This window comes from Mycteria americana, chromosome Z (assembly GCF_035582795.1).
Source record: "Mycteria americana isolate JAX WOST 10 ecotype Jacksonville Zoo and Gardens chromosome Z, USCA_MyAme_1.0, whole genome shotgun sequence".
Taxonomy (NCBI): domain Eukaryota; kingdom Metazoa; phylum Chordata; class Aves; order Ciconiiformes; family Ciconiidae; genus Mycteria; species Mycteria americana.
In genome coordinates this window covers 52,600,171-52,623,748 of record NC_134396.1, presented here as the reverse complement: position 1 = coordinate 52,623,748, position 23,578 = coordinate 52,600,171, and the positions used below count along the sequence as shown (strand labels likewise).

At 37.4% G+C, this 23,578-nt stretch overlaps 1 protein-coding gene across 5 annotated transcripts in view; it reads right to left on the bottom strand.

Annotated features, from left to right (window-relative positions):
- The window catches only part of PAM (peptidylglycine alpha-amidating monooxygenase), a 143,672-nt gene that overhangs the window by 51,736 nt on the left and 68,358 nt on the right, over nucleotides 1-23,578 (bottom strand). For all 5 annotated transcript variants that reach the window (XM_075488692.1, XM_075488691.1, XM_075488688.1 and 2 more), the window contains exons 4-7: nucleotides 23,383-23,440; nucleotides 15,852-15,939; nucleotides 8,662-8,747; nucleotides 6,839-6,922 (exon numbers count right to left, since the gene is read on the bottom strand). In XM_075488692.1, the coding sequence (XP_075344807.1) occupies nucleotides 6,839-6,922; nucleotides 8,662-8,747; nucleotides 15,852-15,939; nucleotides 23,383-23,440 (316 nt within the window). The remainder of the gene's footprint in view (nucleotides 1-6,838; nucleotides 6,923-8,661; nucleotides 8,748-15,851; nucleotides 15,940-23,382; nucleotides 23,441-23,578) is intronic.

Here is a 23,578-nt window from a genome sequence, read left to right as displayed (position 1 = left end):
TGGCTATTCATATAGCACAGGTGATGCTGCAGAACTCAGCTTTAATAAGCTTAATATTGATGTAGTGCAAACTTTCTAACAATTTTAATGGAAGTTGGAAAATGCTTGCTTCCTGTCAGAACATTTTACTTCATTACTTAAAGTAATAACATTTAAATGTAAAAATTTAAATTGCAAATGGTAGTTTTGCGTCTCTCAGTTCTGCAATTTGCAGTCGAATACATCACCATCCTTTCTTTTAAACAGTGCTGAAAAACTGTCCCAAAACAATAAAACCAAACCTGTCATATGCCAAACATGAGTCATGTTTGGAAAATCTAACCCTTACTATGTCACAGTGTCTCTTTTAAACATAGCACATCAGGAGGAGGGAAACGACTCTAGTATATTTCAGTTTGCCAATATTAAAGTGTTTTCACACTATTTAAATTTTCAGAGTATTGAAAATATTTTCATTCAGTATTTTAATCTAAATGAGCAATTTCAAAATGAACTGAAGACAGTGGGAACTTTATTATTGCTACTACACAAGACAATCATATTAATCAATATCGGGAGAAATATAAATCAACTTCTGTCACAAGAATCTGATCTGCAGTGCTGTGTCAAGAGTAAAATAATGGATGCATACATTGGTCTAGACTTTCAAGAGATTCCTAGAGCGTGTTATAATCTTGTCTGTGGATATATTTAGCTGTGACCGAGATAAACATTTTTCTAACAACTACAGAGATATGCTGGAAATGCTGTTTCCTTGCTTCTCCTTCCCTACAGCTTACCTCCTTGAAACACTCAAAGCTGCTGAACCCTCCACCCAAGAACGGTGACTGCAGTGAGGCCAAGCCAGTTCCTGGTACAAACTCTTTTCGAGCTTCGCTGTGTGACCTAAGCAAAAATATCCTTAAACAATGCACAAACCAAATTTTGAAGTCTCCTTTCCAGTCTGTCAGTCCAGCTTATCTAACTACTTTAATTTATTTGTTTCAGCTATTCAGCAAATATGCACTGCTCTGGGACAAAGTAGTTACCAGTTACTATTTGCCATGTGCAAAGACCAGAAAATGCATTTTTATATATCTCAGAAACAGGTTCAAATCAAAGCCAATTGTCCATGCAGAGTTTCCAAATCGAATGAAACTTACATGCTTTTGACTGCCTTTTGTATAGTGTGCAAATATAATACAGTCACATTAAATATTCCCTGCTTTTATTTACCTATGTCAAACAAAATCAATGGTGCATGATAAAGCCTAACACTGGCTTCAGATTTTAAATACATCATTTGTTTTAAAAATTGTACATGACAACCTTGTAATGGTAATTCCAGGTTTAACTGCTGAGAAATGCTTAAATTAGTTAAAAAGAATCACCTGTGCTACTCCTGTTAATCATGTTTTCTAGGAGAAATATCTCAAATACTAGAAATACTCATAATTTGTCAAATGAAACACTCATAGCTGAGGAGAAGTCAAATTACCCTAAAGAGAAACGCTCTCTTTCTGTAGGCTGATTTTGATAAAACTTCCAATGCGAGTCTGATGGGCTTCCTGCCAGTCTGTATATCCAGATCTACAATCTTTATCATTACATGATTATCATACATGAACTCTTTAGTTACATGTATGATAATCTGCCATAGAAGTTGAGACTTCTAGGGCTTCCTAGATACCTAAAATTCTGTTGTTTTTTACTCAGAATTAGAAAAATAAACACTCTTCAAAACCTATTTTCTTTGCATTCTGGGTACATGGACTATAAATTATAGAGCACACTGTTCAAACTATTTATTCAGTTTCTTCATTGTTCTATTTCTAATATATAACAGGAACAGTATAGCACTCATATGTGGCTACCAGAATACTTAAAGCTTTCACTGTAACACAGTGGTGCTTTCTACGAAGCTCTAAACACCTTGTTAGTACAAAGTCAGCCCTTTGATTTGTACCAGAATCTCCACATACGGTCTCACAGTTGGCTTTGCCTCATTAAAGATAAGAAGCAGCCTCAAATCTGGGGCACAATCTCTAAGCAAGGCAATTCCAAAGCTAATGCCCACCGGGAAGTAACTTTTACAAGTTATATTTAAAAAGACAAAGACATGCAGCACAAAAATGAACTTGAATTCTTGGTAAAGAAAGAGACATTCAATATGTTGTATTCAATATTGATACCTAATATTTGATACATAAAAGGACACTGGCTAAATTCTTTTTCATAAGAGTCAAGGTGCTTCCTCTTGCTCATGTTCACTCATCCAAAATCAATTCAGCAAAATTCTTTTTAAAAGTCTAGTAACATGAAGAATGAAACTCTACCCTTATTCAGTTTATGAAAAACAAAATGCAAGCACAGACTCCCTAGTGCCATTTTCACAACTTACTTTCCAAATAGAAGAGAGACAAACAAATGTTGATCCTGGTCCAGTATAAATTTTTTAACAAATAAATAACTTGTAAAGGTCATAGATGACTGATTTGCTGAAAGGATATAACAATATATCATAGACATTAATAACTGGGAATATGCAAAATTAATTTTATTCAAGACACCAATGTTAAGCCTTCTGGTTATCAAAGAGAAGTACACTGAATCCAGTGTTCAAATAAGACTAGAACTCAAATGACAGCTTACAATTCACATGCTTATGGAGAAAATAGTTATTTTTAGGACATCCAACAGCTTAGTGGCAAAAATTACTCCCTCCCCCCCACCAAAAAAAAAACCCCAAAACCCAACACTAAGAACCCCACACACCCCTCACAAAAGTCTGTGATATTATATGTAATGTGTGTAACATAATTCTTGTAGGGAATGATAGCAGGAAGAAATAAATCCATTCTCAGTGAAGAAGTGGAGGTTAGGAGAAGGAGCTGAGAATGCAAATATTACGCATGCCTTGTGCAAGAAAAGAGAGGGAGCAAAAAGGGGATGAGAAAGGAGCCAAAGCTGAACAAAAATTAAAGAATTCCCCAAAAGTTTGCTCCAAGCATACTGACAAAAATTATTAATTGCTTCAAACAATGCAACAGTTACACACATAGAAAAAGACAGAATGTGATTACCTTTCATAGTTAAACAAGTTAAAAGAGATTATTATTGATACTTTTAACTACTTTGATTCTCGGGGATGAGGTCTATATTCTCACATGTGCCGGAAAGGACTAAGATAATAGTATGGTGGGTTAGAAACATTACTTTTTGTAATAGGGAGGGCAGGAAAAAACAAACTCTAGGGACTGGAAAAAACCCCTATATTTTTTTAAATCAGACCTGAAAGCACTTATAAGGAAGAATAAATCAAGAACACTGCGACAACTGCATTGCATATCCCTATAGCCCAAACTGAAAGCTGACTGGGTGCCTTTATAGATCTAAAGATGGCTAGATTTACTTTTATTTGAATCTGAAGCCTAAACACTTACAAATATATAAAAAAGCCAGACAAATCTAACAACTTTTTACTTGTTACATAACCGTATCTACTATCAACCATAACTCCAAACCAAAATTAATTTTTGCTTTTGCAATATAAAAAGTGAAGAAAAACAAATAGAACAATTACTATTTTTCTAACATGGCTCTTTACGCATTCCCTCCCCCCAGGTTTTTTTGTAGAATTTACTTTTGGTTTTCCAGCTTATTTTTTAATTATGTGTACTTTAGATAAACTACAATAAGCTTTATTTTGATATCTGAGCATGAAGTGCCTATCTAAATATGAATACTTAGCTCTGGATTATAGCTAAGGAGGGAGGGAAAGCATAATTAGTTTACTAACTGGTTAATGAAATGAAGAAATATCCTTTTTACAAATAGTTGAAAAAGAGAGTTGAGAAATTTTAACTATGACATTTTTTCCCAAAAAATTGATAGGAAGAAAAATAGATAGGGTGCTAATACATAAATAATCACTACCTCAGGCCAAATACTTTATATTTGCAATGACTTGTAAGTAAGAAAATTAAACTCTGAACAGTTCTTCTCAATCTTTGATGGGCTACTGAAAGCATAACAATTTAGCTGAGTATATTTCATCATCTGTCCTCTATTCTGAGTTGCAACAACTGCATGCTTTCACATACAAAATGCAATGACTATATTCTTATACTTTGACAAGCCACAGTTATCAACAGACATCTCATTCATACAAAAAAGCTCCCTTTAGGTCATTCCCAAAGTTTAAAAATACCTTCAAGCTAGTCGAAGGTTATGAACTGAATATCCTTGAACACCACAATCAAAGTTTAGGACATTTAAAGTATTAGGAGATTTAAATAATGTATTTCTCTACAGGAATTTTCACAGGTAGACTACATTAAAAACATTTTTTCTCGCTAAAATGGCAAAAAACTTAGATTATTTTTCACTTTAAAAATAAGATATCAGACTACCAAGTAAAAGGAACTGAAATAAAATGAGAGGCATTCTGTCATACTCTTTAACTGTTTAAACAGTACATGACACTATTATCATCTCCTAAATTATAGTCCTATCAGTTCACACTTCTTAAACTTTCATAATTTTGCAGGCTTATACCTATGACATTGATTATTCAAAGTCCTGCACAGATATTCTAGGCAAAAAATAAGGAAGTCTGCTGCAGGAGGGGTGTTGGTGTAAAATTAAGTTTTCATTTCAGGTGCTAACTTATTTCACCATAGTTTCTCAAAGCAGGCAAGGGCATTTTTTGAGTAGAAGGTTTGACTACCAAGTTAAGTTACTAATAAAAATTTCTGAATAATCTGTTTCTTTTTTTTTTTTTAATAACTGCACACACATAAATCATACTTCAGAGGGAAAATGAACAGTGAGACCTCTCACTGTCTCCAACCAAAAATGAAGAGCAAGCTCTCAACTAACATGCTCTCTTTAGAGGTTTGTAACTTTAATTATTCGTGATTTTAGCAGCCAAAGAATCTCATGGGCTGTATGGGTCCATCTGAACTGTCTCATGAAAATCAATTCTTTCAACTTCCGTTGTGCCTATTTGCATATGTGCTCCATTTAAACAGTGCTGGCACACTCAGTTTATTCCTTCCTCCTCCTCCTCCTCCTCCTCCTCCTCAGTTAGCATTATTGCCATTCTGCTACATTATATCTTCGTGTCATGGTAGAAACTATACCTTAAACTTCAGACAGTGCTGCTGAAAAATCTAGATGAGTATTGCCCAAACCTTGCCAGAGGTGTACGGAAGAGAGGCTGCATGGCACTGGGAAGCCGCTAACTACAGGGTAACTTCTCTGTTCAAAACCACGTACAACCTGTGGATCATTTACCATGGTACCACAGAAGGATTCAGAGGCCATGGGCATAGCTCAAACTATTGGTGTAGTGCGTATTCCTCCCTTAATTTTTTGCTATTATTCAGCTTACTTCCCCTTTCTTCTTTCAAGTCCAACATTTTGTTTATCACTTAAACCATGAGAATCTTAACGTTCTCATTTAAATCCTACACAGTAACGTATTGCAGCTGAGTTCCAAGAGAATGACGACCCATAGGTTTTTTGTTCTTGAAGGCCAGAGAGGCCCTTACCCAAAAACTCCACACAGCACTTGATTCATAGAGTAAAATTAACAATTCATGCATCTCAAAGGTGTCAGAACAAGGCATTTCAGGTTTATAGAACAAAGTACAACATGAAATATAAATTAAAAAAAATTAATCTTGTCCCAAAAAATCTCAGATTACCAATATGCCAATGTGCATTAATGAAATCCAAATTTCATTAATCCAAGCTTATAATGTATGGGCTGGATGAGCAGACAGTGAGGTGGATTGAAAACTGGCTGAATGGTTGGGCACTGAGGGTGCAGTGGTGCAGTCTAGTTGGAGGATGGTAACTAGCAGTGTACCCCAGGGGTCAATACTGGGTCCAGCCCTGTTGAACATCTGCATTAATGAGCTAGATGATGGGGCAGAGTGCACCCTCAAGCAAGTTTGCTGATGACACCAAACTGGGAGGAGTGGCTGATAGGCCAGAGGATCATGCAGCCATCCAGAGGGACCTCAACAGGCTGGAGAAATGGGCTGACAGGAACCTCATGAAGTTCAACAAGGGGAAGGAAGTGCAAAGTCCTGCACCCTGGGGAGGAACAACCCCAGCCACGAGTACACGCTGGGGGCCACCCAGCTGGAAAGCAGCTTGGCAGAAAAGGCCCTGGGGTCCTCATGGACACCAAACAGAACACGAGCTAGCCATGTGCCCTTGCTGCAAAGAAGGCTAATAGTATCCTCGGCTGCATTAGCCCAAGTATTGCCAGCAAGTCAGGGGAGGTGATCCTTCCCTTCTACTCAGCACTGGTGAGGCCACACCTGGGGCACTGTGTCCACTGCTGAGCCTCCCAGTACAAGAGAGACATGGGCATACTGGAGAGAGTCCAAGGAAGGGCCACAAAGATGATGAAGGGACTGGAGCATCTCTCCTCTGAGGAAAGGTTGAGAGAGCTGGGACTGTTCAGCCTGGAGAAGAGAAGGATCGGGAGGATCTTATCCAGGTACAAAAATACCTCAAGGGAGGGTGCAAGGAGAACAGAGCCAGGCTCTTTTCAGTGGTGTCCAGAGACAGGGACAGAGGCAATGGGCACAGACTGAAACTGAACATCAGGAAACACTTTTTCACTGTGAAGGTGACCGAGCACTGGCACAGGTTGCCGAGAGAGGTTGAGGAATCTCCACCCTTGAAGATATCCAAAAGCCACCTGGACATGGTCCTGGGCAACTGGCTATAGGTTGCCCTGCTCAAGCAGAGCAGGGTGGACCAGATGTAGTATAATAATGTAAATATTTTTGATGCTGTAACCGATATAACTAACTGAACAAATTTCCAAAATACATACCTCTAAATGCACTAATATCCCCATAGTGTACCTGGAGCACAAAAAATCTGCCACCTGTTTCTCCTCCAACTCTGAATCCAACACCTAAGAGAAGGAAAATGCATTGTTTTCAGAAACAATAAAATGTAAGAACATTCACCACTACTGACCATATCTAAAAATACAAATCATCATAATGGCTTAGAGTGAAGGGGCAGAAAATTTCACTGAGACACCAGTGAAGTAAACATTGTCCTGAAAACTGGAAAACCACCGTCACAACACATGTTCCCAAACAGACTATGAAGCTAGGACCATAACTTAGTTATTCATGAACTTAGGCAGAGAATTCCCTCAATCCAAGAATATGAATACAGATTTGATATATATACAACCATAAATAATAATAATAACGATTAAAAAATATCACATTTTGCCGTCCTTGCAGGATTTGGTAGAACTTTTTTTTTCTCATAAAACCTGTGAATGATACAAACTGATTAACACTGACTTACTAAGAACACACCGAGAATGAAAAGATAAAAAGATCTGCAGTAAAGTATTTTGAGATGTAAATTAATATTTTATGCAGAAAAAATCTTGTGGAAATTATGAAGCTATGTTACTTGTTGACAGAAGTAAGCACAGGCACAAAAGAAAATGGAGGAATTTGAAATAATTTGAAATAATGAAACTGCAAAATATCACCAACACCAAAAGGGATTTCTCTAAACCTATTCTACAATGACTACTCTTCAAAAGAAGCACAGAAAGCAATTTCTTCCTATTCAGCCAGTGAATCCCACTAGAATAAACACTGACCACAGCACAGCCTACTTATAAATAGGACTGTAGCCTCTCTGTGCACAAATGTAATATCATTATGAAACATCCTCCCCAAACCTTGTATTTATGGGCAGCTTAGAGACAAGAAAATTATTACTAGCTGGGGTTTAACAGCAAAGCAAATTACCAGGCTTCCATAGAATCCTCCAAGCAACATTTTTTTTAACTTGACACTCTGATAATAAAATCAAATAACATTCATGCTGCTAAGTGTGTAAACGGATTATTAAAAATAAACCTCTTTGTGATACTGTGCACTGCTCCTGGTTATGAAAAGAGGCAGTAAAAGATAAAAGAAAAAATTTTTAGAATTCAAGGTATTTTCAGATTTAGGCTTTATAGATGGTAGATATTTCTAGAACCCTTAGTGGTTATTAGAAAGAACCACTTCTCGTTGTCTTCCAGATATACCATTCCAAGTAGCTTAAAAAATTTTCACTGAATTCAGCAAATTCATTGAATTCATACCCATTCACAAAAAAAAAAAAAGGGTATATAAACATGTTGCTCAACCACATCAAAGCATCAAGAAATGAAAAGCACATAAAATTGTCAAGTATACTTAAGACACAGAAAAAAACCCAATGTTTACATTGAACTTGTTTGTATTTTTCCAAACACACAAAAATATTTTAATGCAGTTTGTGTGCTACTGAAAGATATATAAATAGTCCCCTTCCAATAACATATAGTAGGAAATGCAAGATTAATGCTACGTAAAAATAAAGCATTACATTACAACCGTTATCTCTCCCTTAGCCTTTTTTTCCCCTACTGAAACCCATGATGTTATAGTAAACAGGATGACAAAAAAACCCCAAGTATAATAGCTAGCACAATATATTCATAGTTTATGAGGTTGATGTTTATACAGTTTCCATCAACTAGACATAATAAAAATATTATAGGAGGTTTCTAGATATACCAGGTGCTTAATTCCACATCCTCTTCTCTCCCTTGCCCCTGTACACAAGAACTTCACATTAAAGACACAATACCTTTGGGTAGTCTGGTGGGTGGAGCATTTCTTGCCCAAGCATACAAAATGTTAGATTTGTCTTTGCATGTTCCTTCATCACAGTCCCTAAAAATATAAGGAAAGAAAACAAAAAGGAATGTAATTTTTAACTTTGAAATCAGAAAAGGGCAGGTTGAATTACATGCAGAACCACTAATGTTAAGATCTATGAAGATGCTTTTGGATATATTTTGATTAAACACAGTTCTTGTAATGTATGTAGACTGCTTTCCCAGATATCATTAGATCCTTCATCTTTTTTTTTCCTCCCTCTGCCTTAAGATAGTGTTAGACAAACAGGGTCAAACCCATAGACAGTTCTGATAGTCCCTGCCAGCCTAGTAGCCAGTGATGAAAGAAATAAAGGTACCTTTTCTGAGAATGAACCATATGAAAATTTCAAGCACTATTAGCTCAAGTGCCACAAAATGACAACGGCTGCAACATTTACACAGAGGGACAGGATTCATGCACAAAACAGAAAAATCCCACAAGACATCAAAGCTTGAAGTCCAAACTAATATTATTTAAAATTCATTTAAAAATCATTGACAAAAAAAGGTGACAGGAAGCTGTATACGAACCAACAGGCACTCATGCTCTTCCCTGTACTTAATGCAAGCTCACTGCTTTAAGTTAACTGTTATTCCACTCCACAATTTCTTGTTTTTCATAAACAGAAAAATCACACACACCAAAAAAAAAAAAAACCAAACCCAAAACCCAAGGGCAGGAGGTGGGGGGAAGAAATGTTTGCCAAGTTACAGACCACAAACAGGTCACAAATACTTACAATAACTGAGAGGTCTAGAGTTGCCCCTAGCCTCTGCAGCTAACACCTCGCAGGTGACACAAAGGATGGAGTGTGAAAGACTCCCAAGGACTGTTAAGCTCTAGATACCTTGAATCTGCAAGAACTGATAAACTCGGGGCACAGACACTACCGAATCTGTAAAAGCCCAATCAGACAGTCATATGGACAGCACAATGCACCTGGACCACACCCAAGAGGGGCACTGACTGCTATCTGAGGGTGTAGGCTACAGGATGATATACCCGGATAAACAAACAAGGGACACTGAGGTGCTTTCCAACCACCCACCTAGAAGCCACTTCTCCCTCTGTGCTAGTTTTGGCTGGGATAGAGTTAATTTTCTTCATATAAGCTAGTGTGAGGCTACGTTTTAGATTTGTGCTGAAAACAGTGTTGATAATACAGGGATGTTTTTGCTATTGCTGAGCAGTGCTTACACAGAGTCAAGGCCTTTTCTGCTTCTCACACCACCCCACCAGTGAGTAGGCTGGGGGTGCACAAGAAGTTGAGAGAGGACACAGCTGGGACAGCTGACCCCAACTGACCAAAGGGATATCCCACACCGTATGACATCATGCTCAGCATATAAAGCTGAGGGAAGAATGAAGGGAGGATGTTTGGAGTGATGGCGTTTGTCTTCACAAGTAACCATTACACATGATGGAGCCCTGCTTTCCTGGAGATGGCTGAACGCCTGCCTGCCAATGGGAAGTAGTGAATGAATTCCTTATTTTGCTTTGCTTGTGCATGGCTTTTGCTTTACCTATTAAACTGTCTTTATCTCAACCCTTAAGTTTTCTCACTTTTACCCTTCTGATTCTCTCCCCATCCCACCAGTGGGGAGTGAGCGAGTGGCTGTGTGGTGCTTAGCTGCTGTCTGGGGTTAAACCACAACACTCTCTCAATCCTCTGTTAGGAAAAAGGGTTATTTACAGAGTGTGTTTGTATGTTCCTCAGCGGCAAAGAATCATGGCACTGAGCACAGAGTGTAGAAGTCATTCCACAGGTGCAGCATACACAGGTATGACTTTTAGAAAGCCTCAACCTGAAACTATTCAGGCTACATCAACTGATCCAATCCAGATGCAATGAAGGTTGATATCTATGCAAAGGTTTCAATCCAAAACAAAATGGTACAGCCCCTTCTCTATTACTGCTGGTAAAATGAGACCTGGGAAAACATTTGTACACATAAAGCATGGTTTCAGTCACCTTAAATACTGGGGAAAATAGTCTCACACAGTGTGACGAAGAGTATAAAAGCATAAAAGACCAGGACTTTTAGCAGATGCAGGCTCAGCAATGTTTCTGTTGAGGATGCCTGAGCCACCTCTCAGAACAAATGACTATGATGCTTTCCAGGCTGCTCGCCCTGCCACCTCTCAGAACAAATGACTGACACTTTCCAGGCTGCTCTCCCAGTAATAACCAGTTCTTCCGGCGCATAGGGAAAATCACCTCAGTGGGACATTACACGTTTCTGTGATCCCAGAGAGCCTTACTGCAACATAGCTGCTGTGTTTTCTTCTGACAGAAAGCATTGCCATAATCACCAGACCACCAAGAGAAAAGGGAACATGCCACTTCTTCCTTTTCATTAATTCTGCTCATAACATGTATTTCTAGACCTTCACAACTACTAGTTTGGTCATCTCCCCCTTTAAACAAGCCCCAATGGACAAGCAAAACCTATTTCAGGATAAGTGAAAAGTTTCACGACGAACAATTCATACAGCTGCAGGTAAAAGCTGCGCAGCTTTCAACTGCTATAATCTAAAAAAAACCAGAAGACTTCAGGGATCTAACCAGGTATTGAGGTGCACAGTTTGGAAATGTGTTGAAGAGATTGGTTAGGAGGAACAACAGCAGAAACCACAAGCACAGTCACAGCTTCACCACCACACTCTAGGCCAGGTAGTCTTTGTTTATACCACAGTATTTTTTAGGACCACATTAGCTAGGTAAAAAAAAATCCTACATAGGCTGTTCCAATCTTTCCTCCTGAGACAGTGGCTGATGGAGGGAGAAGACTGCAGGGGAGAAAGATGAAATACACACATTGTTCTTTCATTGTGCTTAAAAAATGGTCAACCCTCTCATTTAGTCATCAGTGTTGATCTTGAAACATCAAGTTTTCAGAAAAAAATAAACCCAGAGGAGATTACAAACAAAGATGTCTTAAGACAAGTGATGAACAGATTTAATAGCAGGAAGCTAGGTAAAAAGTATAATTTCACAAAGAAATAAAAAATTATAACCAATCACTGAAATCCATAGCTTCTTTACATGCAAAAAATAATGAGATTCTGAACAGAATGAGTAGCACAGAATACCTTAAAAATGGACTATAACTGCATACTATACAGTATTGTACTAACATCTAATTTTGACTGTGGTCAAAACTGGGGGCGGAGGGCATGGAAATAGAGCTTACTGACTGCTTCTTGGGTCTTTGTTTTTTGCAAACTCTCCTGGACATTCCAAATGCATTCTCCTCAATACTGGGTAAGCTCAGGAGCTGGGTTTTTTAATGGCACTGGGGTTTTGACTGATTACCTAGACTGAAAGCAAAATATTTCACTATGTCAGCAAGACCAGTATTTGTTTATCCTTTTAGGATATTTGCATTGTTTAGGAAAACAAAGAACTTCTTAAATTTCTTTCTCTATTATATGCTACTCCTTGATTCTAACCAAGACTTGTAAAAAAATATAACTGAGGTGATTGAGTAAGAAAATGATCATTTTTAGCTCTTAGCTGAATGGTGCAGAACATTCTGGGGGCAGCGACAACAGTAAGAAACTACATTCAGAAATATAAATCTTTATACTGTTTCCACTCTCTCCTAAGCAGTGAAATGGAAGTATTTCACTGAATCAGTCTTGACATCTTTTGCAACCTTTACTGAACTATTGATGTCAAAAGCTTCCAAAACCATGCTCTCCTGCCAACAGAAGCAGCTGGTCTGATGGAGGAATTACTGGGTGGTGATCTACAACCTGTACTTATACATTTGTTTAGATTAGATAACTATTTAAAAGTACCCCACCTGATCTCTAAATAAAGGCTATGTCTGTGAATCACCTTATTCATGGGAACTTATTTCAGCATTAGGTTTGACGCAGCACAAGACCTCTCTTGCCAGGAGACTCAGAAGTCCTCAATAATTCAACATTTTCTTTTAAATAATTCAAATGTATTCTTGATTACCTATGGAGAATCTGAACTTTTGATGAATCAGCTCAGGCACGCTACTTCGATTTCAGCAGAGTTTATCAGCTCAGGCAAAACTTCTTGTCATAGTGGCTGACCTGTTTTAAGGGCCAATTATAATCAACAAACAGAAGCAGCTACACCTTTTTTGGTGCACTGAGCAAAACCTGAGCAAACGAGCCCTGGGAACCTACTTGGTTTCTGTGCAAAGGTCTGGGTATTTCAAGAAGGGAGAAACACCTGTGCACCCCTTTAGCCTTTGTTCTGATAAAGATTCTAGCACACTGAAGTGAACTTGTCACTCTGCAGAGCCAGTGCGGGTCCTACACTCTTAGAAGGCCAAGGGCATTTGCATGAATAGCATCAAGTCACCAGAAAAGCCAGTGGGCCAGATGGTGTCACAGATTTTGGCTCAGCACTGCTATGACCACCGGGCAGCTAATCCCAATAGAGTTATCTGGATGCTGTATCTTCCCCTCTCCCATTCCTCCACACTCAAAACTGGCCTGAATAAAACTTCACACCTCAGGGAAATGAATTTTGTCCTTGAATTCTGAATGCTCCTAAAGGACTATTTTTCCATAATACACCTAGTCCACATCATGATGGTATGAAAATAGCTCTTGATTTGATATGTTTTAATGTTCTTACGACTGATTACAAGCCATCTGACTAATGTTGCCCAGAATTTTGATGAAGAAAGCACAATAAAGCAAAAAATCAATGTGGTATGCCTTAATTGAATAAAAACTGGCTATGTAAAAATGTCAACCATGTAAGGGAAGGATCCTTGCTAAACAAGTCTTATAGTGGTGTCCTCAAATGTCAGTTCTCAAACAACCATTCTTTCCCCTAGTAGATGGAAGAGCAAGTGAAATTATCACTCACTAGTCTGCAGGTAACAAAAAGAATAACAATAACAAAACAAAATAAAAAATAACAAAGACATCTCATCATTAATACACAGTCATCAGAATTACTTTAACAAAATTGGTTCTAGCGTTTGGAAGTCTCTAGCGAATTTAAACTAGTAGGAAAACACTTGCTTTTAAATTATACGTACTCTCTGCAATGACTTACAAAAATGTGCAACAGTTTCTGCACATCTGAACATTTAAATGAACATATTTACAACACAGACATTTGTAGATATACACATATATATGTATACACATATGCATCTCTATACACACACATACTACATTAATTATATACACACACAGATACATAGCAAACAGGCATTTATACAATCTTATGTGAGTGTGTCAAACAGGCCTAAATGCAGATGTCTAAAGCTTGTTCTATGTAGAACAGACATGATTGTCTTTCTAGCCTTGCAGATAGCCATGGGCAGAGCAACATGAAATGTTGCAAACTGTTGCCACAACAGGGATGTGAAATGATGAAACACTGAATGAAGAGTTTATTTTGAAAATGTAAAGCAAATACTACACCTCAGAAACTACATACAAAAAATAGCAATATTTAACCAAAACCTGGATATGAAAACTTGGAAATATCAGATTTAAATACAACACTAATTACCTGTTTCATCATTTGGCAGGTAGCTGTTAAGTACAGCAATCAAGAACAAAAGCAACATTAGCTGCCACACTGCACAGACCACCACTGGTGAGTTTTCTGCTGGGCAATTGCTCTTCTCCAGGAAGAGTGATGATATAGTCAGGGAGCCCAAACTACCTGAAGCCTAGTCTCATGCCTAGGATTTGAGTCTGATTCAGCTTTGAAGAACTTTATGACTGTCCAGCTTTTGATTCATCTCTTCATATCTGAAAGCTCAAGAGCTAAACGTTTCACCTACGTCTTCAGAACATCAGCTAATGTGACTTAGGCATCATCTTGTGACTACATCTCAATGCAAGCACCTGATCAATCTATAACAATATAAGTCTATCACATACGGATTATTTCAAGGCTCTAATAAAACTACTTCCAGACGTACGAAAACAAAACAAACTACAAGTACAATCTACTCAGTTTTAAATAGGACACTCAAGATGTAAACTGGTTTTAAAAGGCCACAACGAGAACAATTTTATGTTGGTATATTTTTCACATTAAACTATTCAAAAAGTACATTCTAATATATAAGATACAATAAAAAGAATACAGAAAAGCTGTCTGCTGGGAAAAGAAATCAATAGAAATTCTGTGCTTTCATAGTTTTACTTTTGTCTGAACTTCTTAAGCATCTGCTTTTCTTGCAAGACAAGATTACAACATTTTCAATATAAGAACCATTGGTTGATAGGTAGAAGGGAGGTAAAACTTTTGATGAAAGTTTGTTGTATGTTCAAAATATTAATCGAGTCATCTCCCAAAAACATGCAGAGATTATTTGAAATGCTAAATTCCTATTTTTTGTGGAATATATTACCCTATATTATTAGCTTTAAATTCCAGCTCTAGTTACCTTTCTGGTAAATACTTAAAAGATAAATTGTGATTACACAACTCAGAAAATCTATATTAAAATTGTTCCACAGAACAGAGTAAGTCATATCAGCTTTGCAGTGTCAGTAAAACTACCTTATCTGCTCTCTCTTGAAAACCTGGAGAAAACTTGCAAAATAACTGGGCAGACCATTAATTTCAACCCACTTTCACATTCTCTTTGCTTTGGCTCCCCACACCTGTTTTAGTGGTATTCAGAGCTTTCCTCTGCCCTCACTGCTTTGGCATTTTGAAGGGCAAGCCAACTATCAAACCACTTGACAGGAAGAATCTTCTTCAGCTTACTCTTCACTCAGTTTCCTTCTGGACACCTAATACAATACTTCTTCATACACAGAAAAGCCGAAAACTATAGGGGAAGTCTAGATTTCTTGGTGTCCAATGGCACCCTGCCCACTATAGCTCCTGTCTCCTCCTCAGAGACAGTAAATTAGTCATGAAGTATCAGAAAACAGATCTTTTTCTCCACCTTACAGAGGAGTTAGTTAAAAAAAAAAAAAAAAAAAACAAACACTTTAAGTGTGGGAAGACTGGAATGTTATACATTTCTTTTTCCTTCCAAATTTTTCTACTTTTCCAAGAAATTGTGACCTTGGAAAAGGTTTATGTGGAAGCAATTAACACAAGAAAAGTTAGGTACGACAACAAAAGCAAGCTGCAACTCTTACCAGTAATTTTCGGTAGAAGAGGGTTCATTACATCCAAAGAGTAACATGTGATGGACAGTGTCCATGCTGGCATGAGGCTTAAAGTCAACTGAAAAACAAAATGATAGAACAGATAAGCTATCCTTACTCTCACCATAAGTTACATAGGGAAGAGCATTTTGTGTCACTTTTTCTCTGTAATACTAAAAACAAGGCATGTATGTCCCCACTCATTTATTTACCTTCTGCATTCCACTTACAAGCTTTCCTTAAATTTCCATTCAACGGCCTGTCTCCCAAGCTAAAACACTACCTACTTAGTCATTAAGAAGAAGAAATTCCAAGGTTCCACTCAAAACTGCTGCATTTTTCCCCAAAAGTTAAATATGACACTTAGTAAACACTTCAATGTATCCCAAACCACAAAACTTACTGTAACCAGTATAATTTCAATCTAGCTTCGACATTTGCACTTGTGATTTAATAATACTTTTCTACTTCTTTTGTACTTCTTCATCAAAAATACAAAGAAACACTATGTTACAGTTAGGAGCAACTAACATCTTATGCATTAGTTGAAGTGATACCTTCTTCCAGTATTCCACCTGGTTTACATTTTTGCTGCATCTTTCTTGGGACAACAGCTCCAAGAAGGGATTAGGATTTATTCTCACTAATATGTCAAACCCTTTGGAATGGAAAACAAGCTTTGTTTAAAGTCAACACAATCTCATTGCCCAAATATTTCTCATTATCAGAAACTTAGACAAAGGTGAATGTTCAGCATTCAAATATCTGTTCTTTATCCCATGCCACAGAAACCCCACTGTTTTTGTTTCTCAAATGTTCGTGATCCTGTTTCATATAGGAGCAAGGTTACCAACATCACACTGTAGTAATACTGACCATGAATGCACAATGATGGCATTTCTAGAAATAAAGCAAGCTACATTGTGTAACTTCCTTTATCACTACTGAAATGATGTGTCACATGCAGGGAATACAATGGAATTTTTCTTCACATAAGACAGAGAAGGACCTTGGAGAGTTTTTAACCTTATTCTACAGCAGAAATTCCAAAATTAAGTCACTCCTGCCCTTGCATGTATATAGACACTAAGGAGCCTTCAAGTAAGTGTCTTTTAGCTCTTGTAAGAGTCTTAACATGGGCAGATGGTGAAGCTGCAAACCACTGAAACACTATTCTGCTCCCGAAGTTTGGGATTTATCTGCACTCTGAACTCAGTATTTTAACATGCGGCTGAGGAAGGGTTCCTGAAGTGAGTGATGATGTGGATTATTGTCCCAGTTTCATGAGGAAAAAAAATTAATCAAATAGCTTCTAACCCTACTTTTGGAGCTGAGGTCTGTTGTGAAAAGTGAGGAAAACCAGCCAACAGTTAAGGCATGCAAGTCAAATTCTAGCTTGAAGACATAAAACATGCAGTCAAATTGTAAGGAAATGAGCGCACCGGAGCTGAGGGCTTGGTTTGGGAAGTAAGAGATGCACCCACATGCCCTGCGAAGGTACTCCGAGTACCACATATGAATTCAGAAGCGCTAAACTTGCCAGCATGATTAAACTCCAAAGACTACGTAACATCTTTTTTTCCTCCAAGCAAATTCTACTCATTCCATAGCTAAAAAACTAATCTGCGTTACAGAAAGACCTTTTGTTTCAACATTTTTATCAGTTAGAATTAGTAGCGAAATTACGGTTAACTCTTGCATGGGACAGACAATGTGTCATTTTATGTGGACTTCCTACCTTCGTTTTCAGGTGTTTCAGGTGTTTTAAGCTGCTATACCAATTTAAGTGAGAGATTAAATTTCTGAAGGAGTTTTAAGGAGTGCACAGACGTGAAATTTAATGAACTTTATTGCTCAACTTGATACCTATACAGAAGGTACTGTAAGTAACACCTAGAAGGACAGCCTTCAATAAAGGTAAAATTAAAGGTTAGGCCTCTTCTCTGCTAAAGCCACCACCTGTCCTGCTGGTTAATACTGTCTCATTGTTTCTTTTTACTCCTCCACCACTCTCATATCTTGTGTATTTACTCTAATGAGTGTGTCAGGAAGTCTTTTATTCCCGCTGCACAGTGCCCATTACAATGACATTCTAGTGCACAGATGGGACCTTTAAGCACTTATTACAAATAGCTTACTAAATACTGCTCTTACTAACAGAAAATAATGCACCACAACTAACAAGGCAAAACCAGATTTCTGCGTGAGCCACTTGCATACACTATTTTAGCTCACATACCTCATCATTGCCTCTGAAGGAAGAGTTGAAAAACCTCTCAGTCTGCCTGTGAGCTTGAGAGCTTTGCACACTCAGTTACTCTGTTCCTGTGTAGTTATTTTCTTAGCAGCACACTCAGGCTTATACCAGTTTTCCAAACAGAGGGTCAAAAAAAGCCATTTAAAAAATCCTATGTTGTAAAAGTCATACAAATTAGCATGAGATTCAAGGCAAATGCAGTACCTGTCACTACCAAAGGCTTAAGAAATATCAAACAAAAGCCTTATATGCCTAGTTGACAGCCTCCACATTTTACAATAATGAACAGAAGATTACTCAGTAGTTAAATATTTTTTATGCATGGAGAAGTGCTACAAAATGATTACTAAAGTAACAGCAACAGTTCTGGTATATATACTAAATCTGAATAAAGTCTGACTTACTTTCCTGACCATGTACTACCCTGAATTATGAACTCTGGGAGAAACAGGAATGAAGAGAATGTGACATCAATTTAATCTTAACAGTGTCTAGTTAAGCTACATATTTAAAAATTTCACCTCCCAGAAGTTCATCTTTACAAATAACAATTCAATGATATAAAGTGGATATCCTTTTTTCAAAAAAAAAAAAAAAATTGCTATCTTCTCTATAATGGAATTAACTTTAAAGAAATGTATTGACATGTCGGGGTCCACAGTTTGGCAGATAGGGGAGACATTAGAGGCCTTCAATACAGTGAAGCCATCGCTACTTGGCAATAGGGAAGCTTATATACGCTGTACTAGAGTAAAAAACCCACAGCATCTCAGAGTCATGTACGGACAAAAAGTAATAAATCATCTAATTATTTCAATTTGTGTTGCTGAATGTAATAGGCTCCATCTCATTTCTATAGCACAATCTGACAGATAGGGACTTACCATGAGTCAGTAAGAAAAAGACACATTTATTTACCGGTCACCCATGTGAATGAATGTAAGGAGGTGAAGATGACAATCAAATTTCTTGGCTGAGTGGCTTACTGTCAGACTCAATTCTTATGAGTGTCTGTAGAGCACCCTTTAGCTATCACTACAGATCAGTAGTCAAACTGATTTTTATCAATGACTGCACCATTAAAAACTCGATCTAGTTTCTGGTTTGGCTGCTTATTCATCAAACATGAGGTGGAAGAAGAAAACTGCAACATGTTTTTAAAATGTAGCTGGAATGATACCTTCTTGAAAAATTACATACTGATCTCACTCATTAATATCTTTTACATATTAATCTCACAGCCATTTCATTTCACAGGAGCAAAAGGTATGTTCCTAACATTAACCAACCAAACCCACAAACAAACAAGCATTCCCTGTCAACATTTACAGCCCTTTGGGACAGAAAAACAACTGGTTCAAACAGAAATATCAGCCTTGACAGCATGACCCTCCACTAACGAGTATCATATAGGAAACCAACAGCATCTGCAAAAATATACAGATGCATGCCTGAAAAAGACCTCTAGGGCAAAACTTGCTCTACTCCTCCTTCTAGCTGGTAACATTTCATAAGTAGTTTGATCAGCTCCTTCTTTTGATAATGTCTGAGAACTGACTTTGAACAAGTTGGTAAATCCTGATATACTATCCTTCCAGCTTTGCAGTACAAAATTATACCCTTTGTCCCTGTGCAAGCATGACTGTCTACTGGTTTTAAATCTTTAGGGGAATAGCAAAGCTGAAGTCTGAATTCAAAGTCCTCGAATACAAATTTAATAAAAAATATTGAAAAAAAAAAGTTAGATAAAATATTTTCTACTTACTAACAAATGCGGTACTGCCCGCATACAACACTAAGAAGTTCTCTCTTCCAAGGCCCTTATATTTCACCAATATGCAACAAAACTATCCTGCTGCAGGTCCTATAAACAGAAACTCCTCTTCCACACTGTTTTGGAGGAAGGAGGAAAAGAGGATAAAAATAGGAAAACAAAGTAAAAAAAGTAATAAGTGATCTTTGGTCAAAGTGTAAGGACACTTGTCATAAAAGTGTCCTTTTAAAAGTGCAAAAGGAAAAAAACCCACAGAAAAGAGAAGGCTTTTACTTGGCAGCATTATGCGCAAATAAATTGAACTGGAGGCAGAACATGTAGGTTCTGGTCTCAGCTTTACCACTGCACTGTCTCAAAAACCCAGGCTATTGTTTTAATTCTGTGTATTCACACTTCCTCATGTTGAAGCTCTTCAGAACACACACTGCCTTCTCAATACACAACTGAACAGCAACCCAGAGTGACAGTTCAGATGTTAGTTTTTAGATGCTTCTATCACAAAGTAAAACAGTAATTAATGAAGTTAATTACACCATTTATTGGCAATGCAATGAAGGCAGATTCTGCTTAAATCATAAAAATGTAGACACTATCCTTTTAAAAAAAGAAGTATTTCATTCTCTGTGTCAATCTTCTATGCTTATTTAAGCAACACAAAATACATGCATGCAAGTAAGTTAATAATTAGCTTCACAACACTTAATGGTATTAAGAAATATTTAAGGAAAAACTCCACTAAGCATCTCATTTCTAAGATGGTGATACATATTGTAGAAATCTCTTTCCTGAGAGGAAGATTTAATTTGCCATTCAGGTATTCTGTAAGATAGGTCAGTTTGCATTCTTTCTATTTGTTACAATTGGATATGTCTGAGTCTAGTCTTTCCAACGATTAAGTAACTTCTATTGATTGTGAAGACTCCAATCTGACAAATCTTTTCCACTGAAAACACTTTCCAGTGACTTTACTGAAGCGAGATGGAACTGATCACATACTTAAGATTGAACATATGCCTATCCATTTTGGTGGAAGGGACCAAAGAGAAAAAAAAGCAAGCAATTTTGTTTTATTTTCAAGGCATCCAAATATAAGAGGTTGTAAGCAATGCTATGTGATGGAGTGCGTGCGCACACATACACACACACACGACCTTTATCTCCCATAACCCTGCTCAGGCAATAACCACCAGTGACGGTCATAATGGATGCATCTTTTCATGATGGCTGCATCTGACTCCAAGTGTATTCAGGAGACAGATACCACCACCATAGCCAAGGGCTATTGTGCAATGTGCCCACCTAACCACAGTGAAGAAACTAAAATCTGTGGTTGATATGCAAATATGACTATGAGTCAATCATCTTACACCCATAAATAGTGAGCAACCCAAGAGCCCTTTGAGCTCTCCTGCACGGCAGAGGGCTGCTTGCCAGGTTCGACCCTTGAGTAGGGACGCCTCTCAAGGTTACTCCTGGAGGCTGAAAGATTCCATGCCGCTACAGATCCTCAGTAAGTGACTAATAGCGTACTAAATTTTGAGATCTTAGCTAAGTGATATAAAGGATTGATTGCACATATATGATCCTTTAGACATAAACCGTTGACCAAGCCTTGGATCCAGCCACACCTAGACTCCTCTCTGAGAAGGAGTGTAGAAAGCAAGGGTGTCCTTTCTGAACCTCATGACTTAACGGGAGTTTTGTCTGACCTTGTCATCTATGCAGCAAATAATCAAGTGTACCTTGCCATTGAATCTTGTTAAACTACTGTCACATTTACCATTGAACCTTATTATGTCACTGTTTTACATCAATAAAGTCCATTTTTGCTTCTCTTGTATGAGTGAAGTGCACTCTCACTCCATTTGCAACATGCTATCATGGGAAAACTTTATGTTCACAGAACAAGTTTTTTTTTTTTAAATTTGCTCATCAAGTTCCTCCTGTTCTTCAAAGCTTCACCTGACAACTAGAATAGTTTCTTTGCCCAGACCTTATACTGCTTTGTAATAACATGTGCTCAAGCACAGCGATCATTGGCAAGGTGACCAAATCCTATAAAAGTCTGATAAAGAACATATAAACACCTAAAACCTAAAAGTTTCTCAGTCTTCAGAGAAAAAAAATGGGTTGCCTTGCATAACTCAAAATGAGACTTTGCATAAATACCACAGCAAATTCTTTTAGTAGATCTTTTTAAATGTATACACCACTGAAAGAAGTTTATGTGGCTTTAACACATGTAAACACCAAATGACAGAACTAAAGGTGCAGCAATCTAATAAAGAATTGAACTATGCAATTTTGCAACTCAGTGAAGCACTAAATAAAAACTGCTTAAGCAGCAGGTTAGTAGTATGCCTTTCTATGAATCACTTGAAAGCAGAAGAGTCTATTGCACACACTGCACAGCAAGTATAGTTTATCAGAGAATGAACACTCATTCCCTTTTATGCTCATTTTTCTTTCTGGCGTCAAACTCACAGCCAAAATGTGAGGTCAGGTTCTGACTTCTTTACAAAACAGATATACAGAGAAAGCACTGAAGAAAATTTACTCAATTTTTTTAGTTACTATCATACAACATGAAAATCTAAACACAATATTCTATTTCTGAAGGATTTCCACAAGAAACAATAGTCTCATAATACACTACAACAAAAGCTATATAGGATTCCCACTATGTAAAACTACAAATAATTCCCATAGGATTATTTATTGTAAGTGCAGATATCCTAAAATGCAACAAAAGAGTAAAGGAAGAAAAATACAGACATTTTATCTTCTCATTGTTTTATTTCAGTTTATAGCATGTTCTGATAGTGAAACTATCTTCAGCCAAACCAACAAGCCTTCTCTCTACCTGAACAACTGTATGTTCACAAGGAAGGCAAAATGAAATTTTAAGTACCTCAAAGACCTTCTGAACAGATAGTGTTGTTTTGCTGATCTATATGATCTCAGCATTTGTACACTATCACAGTATTTCCTGGTATTTGTCTGGCATTTTATTCATGCCATGACACAAAAAAAGAAAAAAAAAAAAAAGAGGGGAGAGGGTTTGATTGGTTTTGGTTTTTTTCCCCCCAGATAAGTAAAATCTTACTGCAGCCAATACTGACTCTAAGTGCAAAGGATTTACAGCCTGTACCAGCAGATAAAAAAACCAGTCTGCTCAGTGGAGCAGATTTAAGTATCCAGCCAGAGACAGAAAGCCAATACTTCACAAATGGGGCTGTTTGGTACTGCCTGCCAGGGGCATCTGCATGCAGCTCCTTAACTACAATTACTCATGAATGTATCCAGATACAGTTTGTTATCTTGACTCTAAAGTAGCTCTCTCTAGTTAGTTTCTGCATTAGCCATGATGAATACATTTTGGAAAATCCTGATGGCCAAAGATTAACTCAATATGAGTCAAAGAAAAAAAAGAAAATGCTGAGGTTCTTCAAAATGGCTTGCTTAGGTTCTTCCAGTCAAGCAGTACTCACCTACATAGGCTTCATCATCCACTGGCAGGGGTACTGACATGCAGAGGTAGGTATCAGACTATTAAAAGACAAAAGAACAGAAATTACCTTTAAATTGGAAATATTTAGCATGAAAAGAATAGAAACAAAGTATCAAAATTCTCTACATTTTCTAAAGATGAATGTGGGAATACTGAACAAAGTAATATACAAAAAT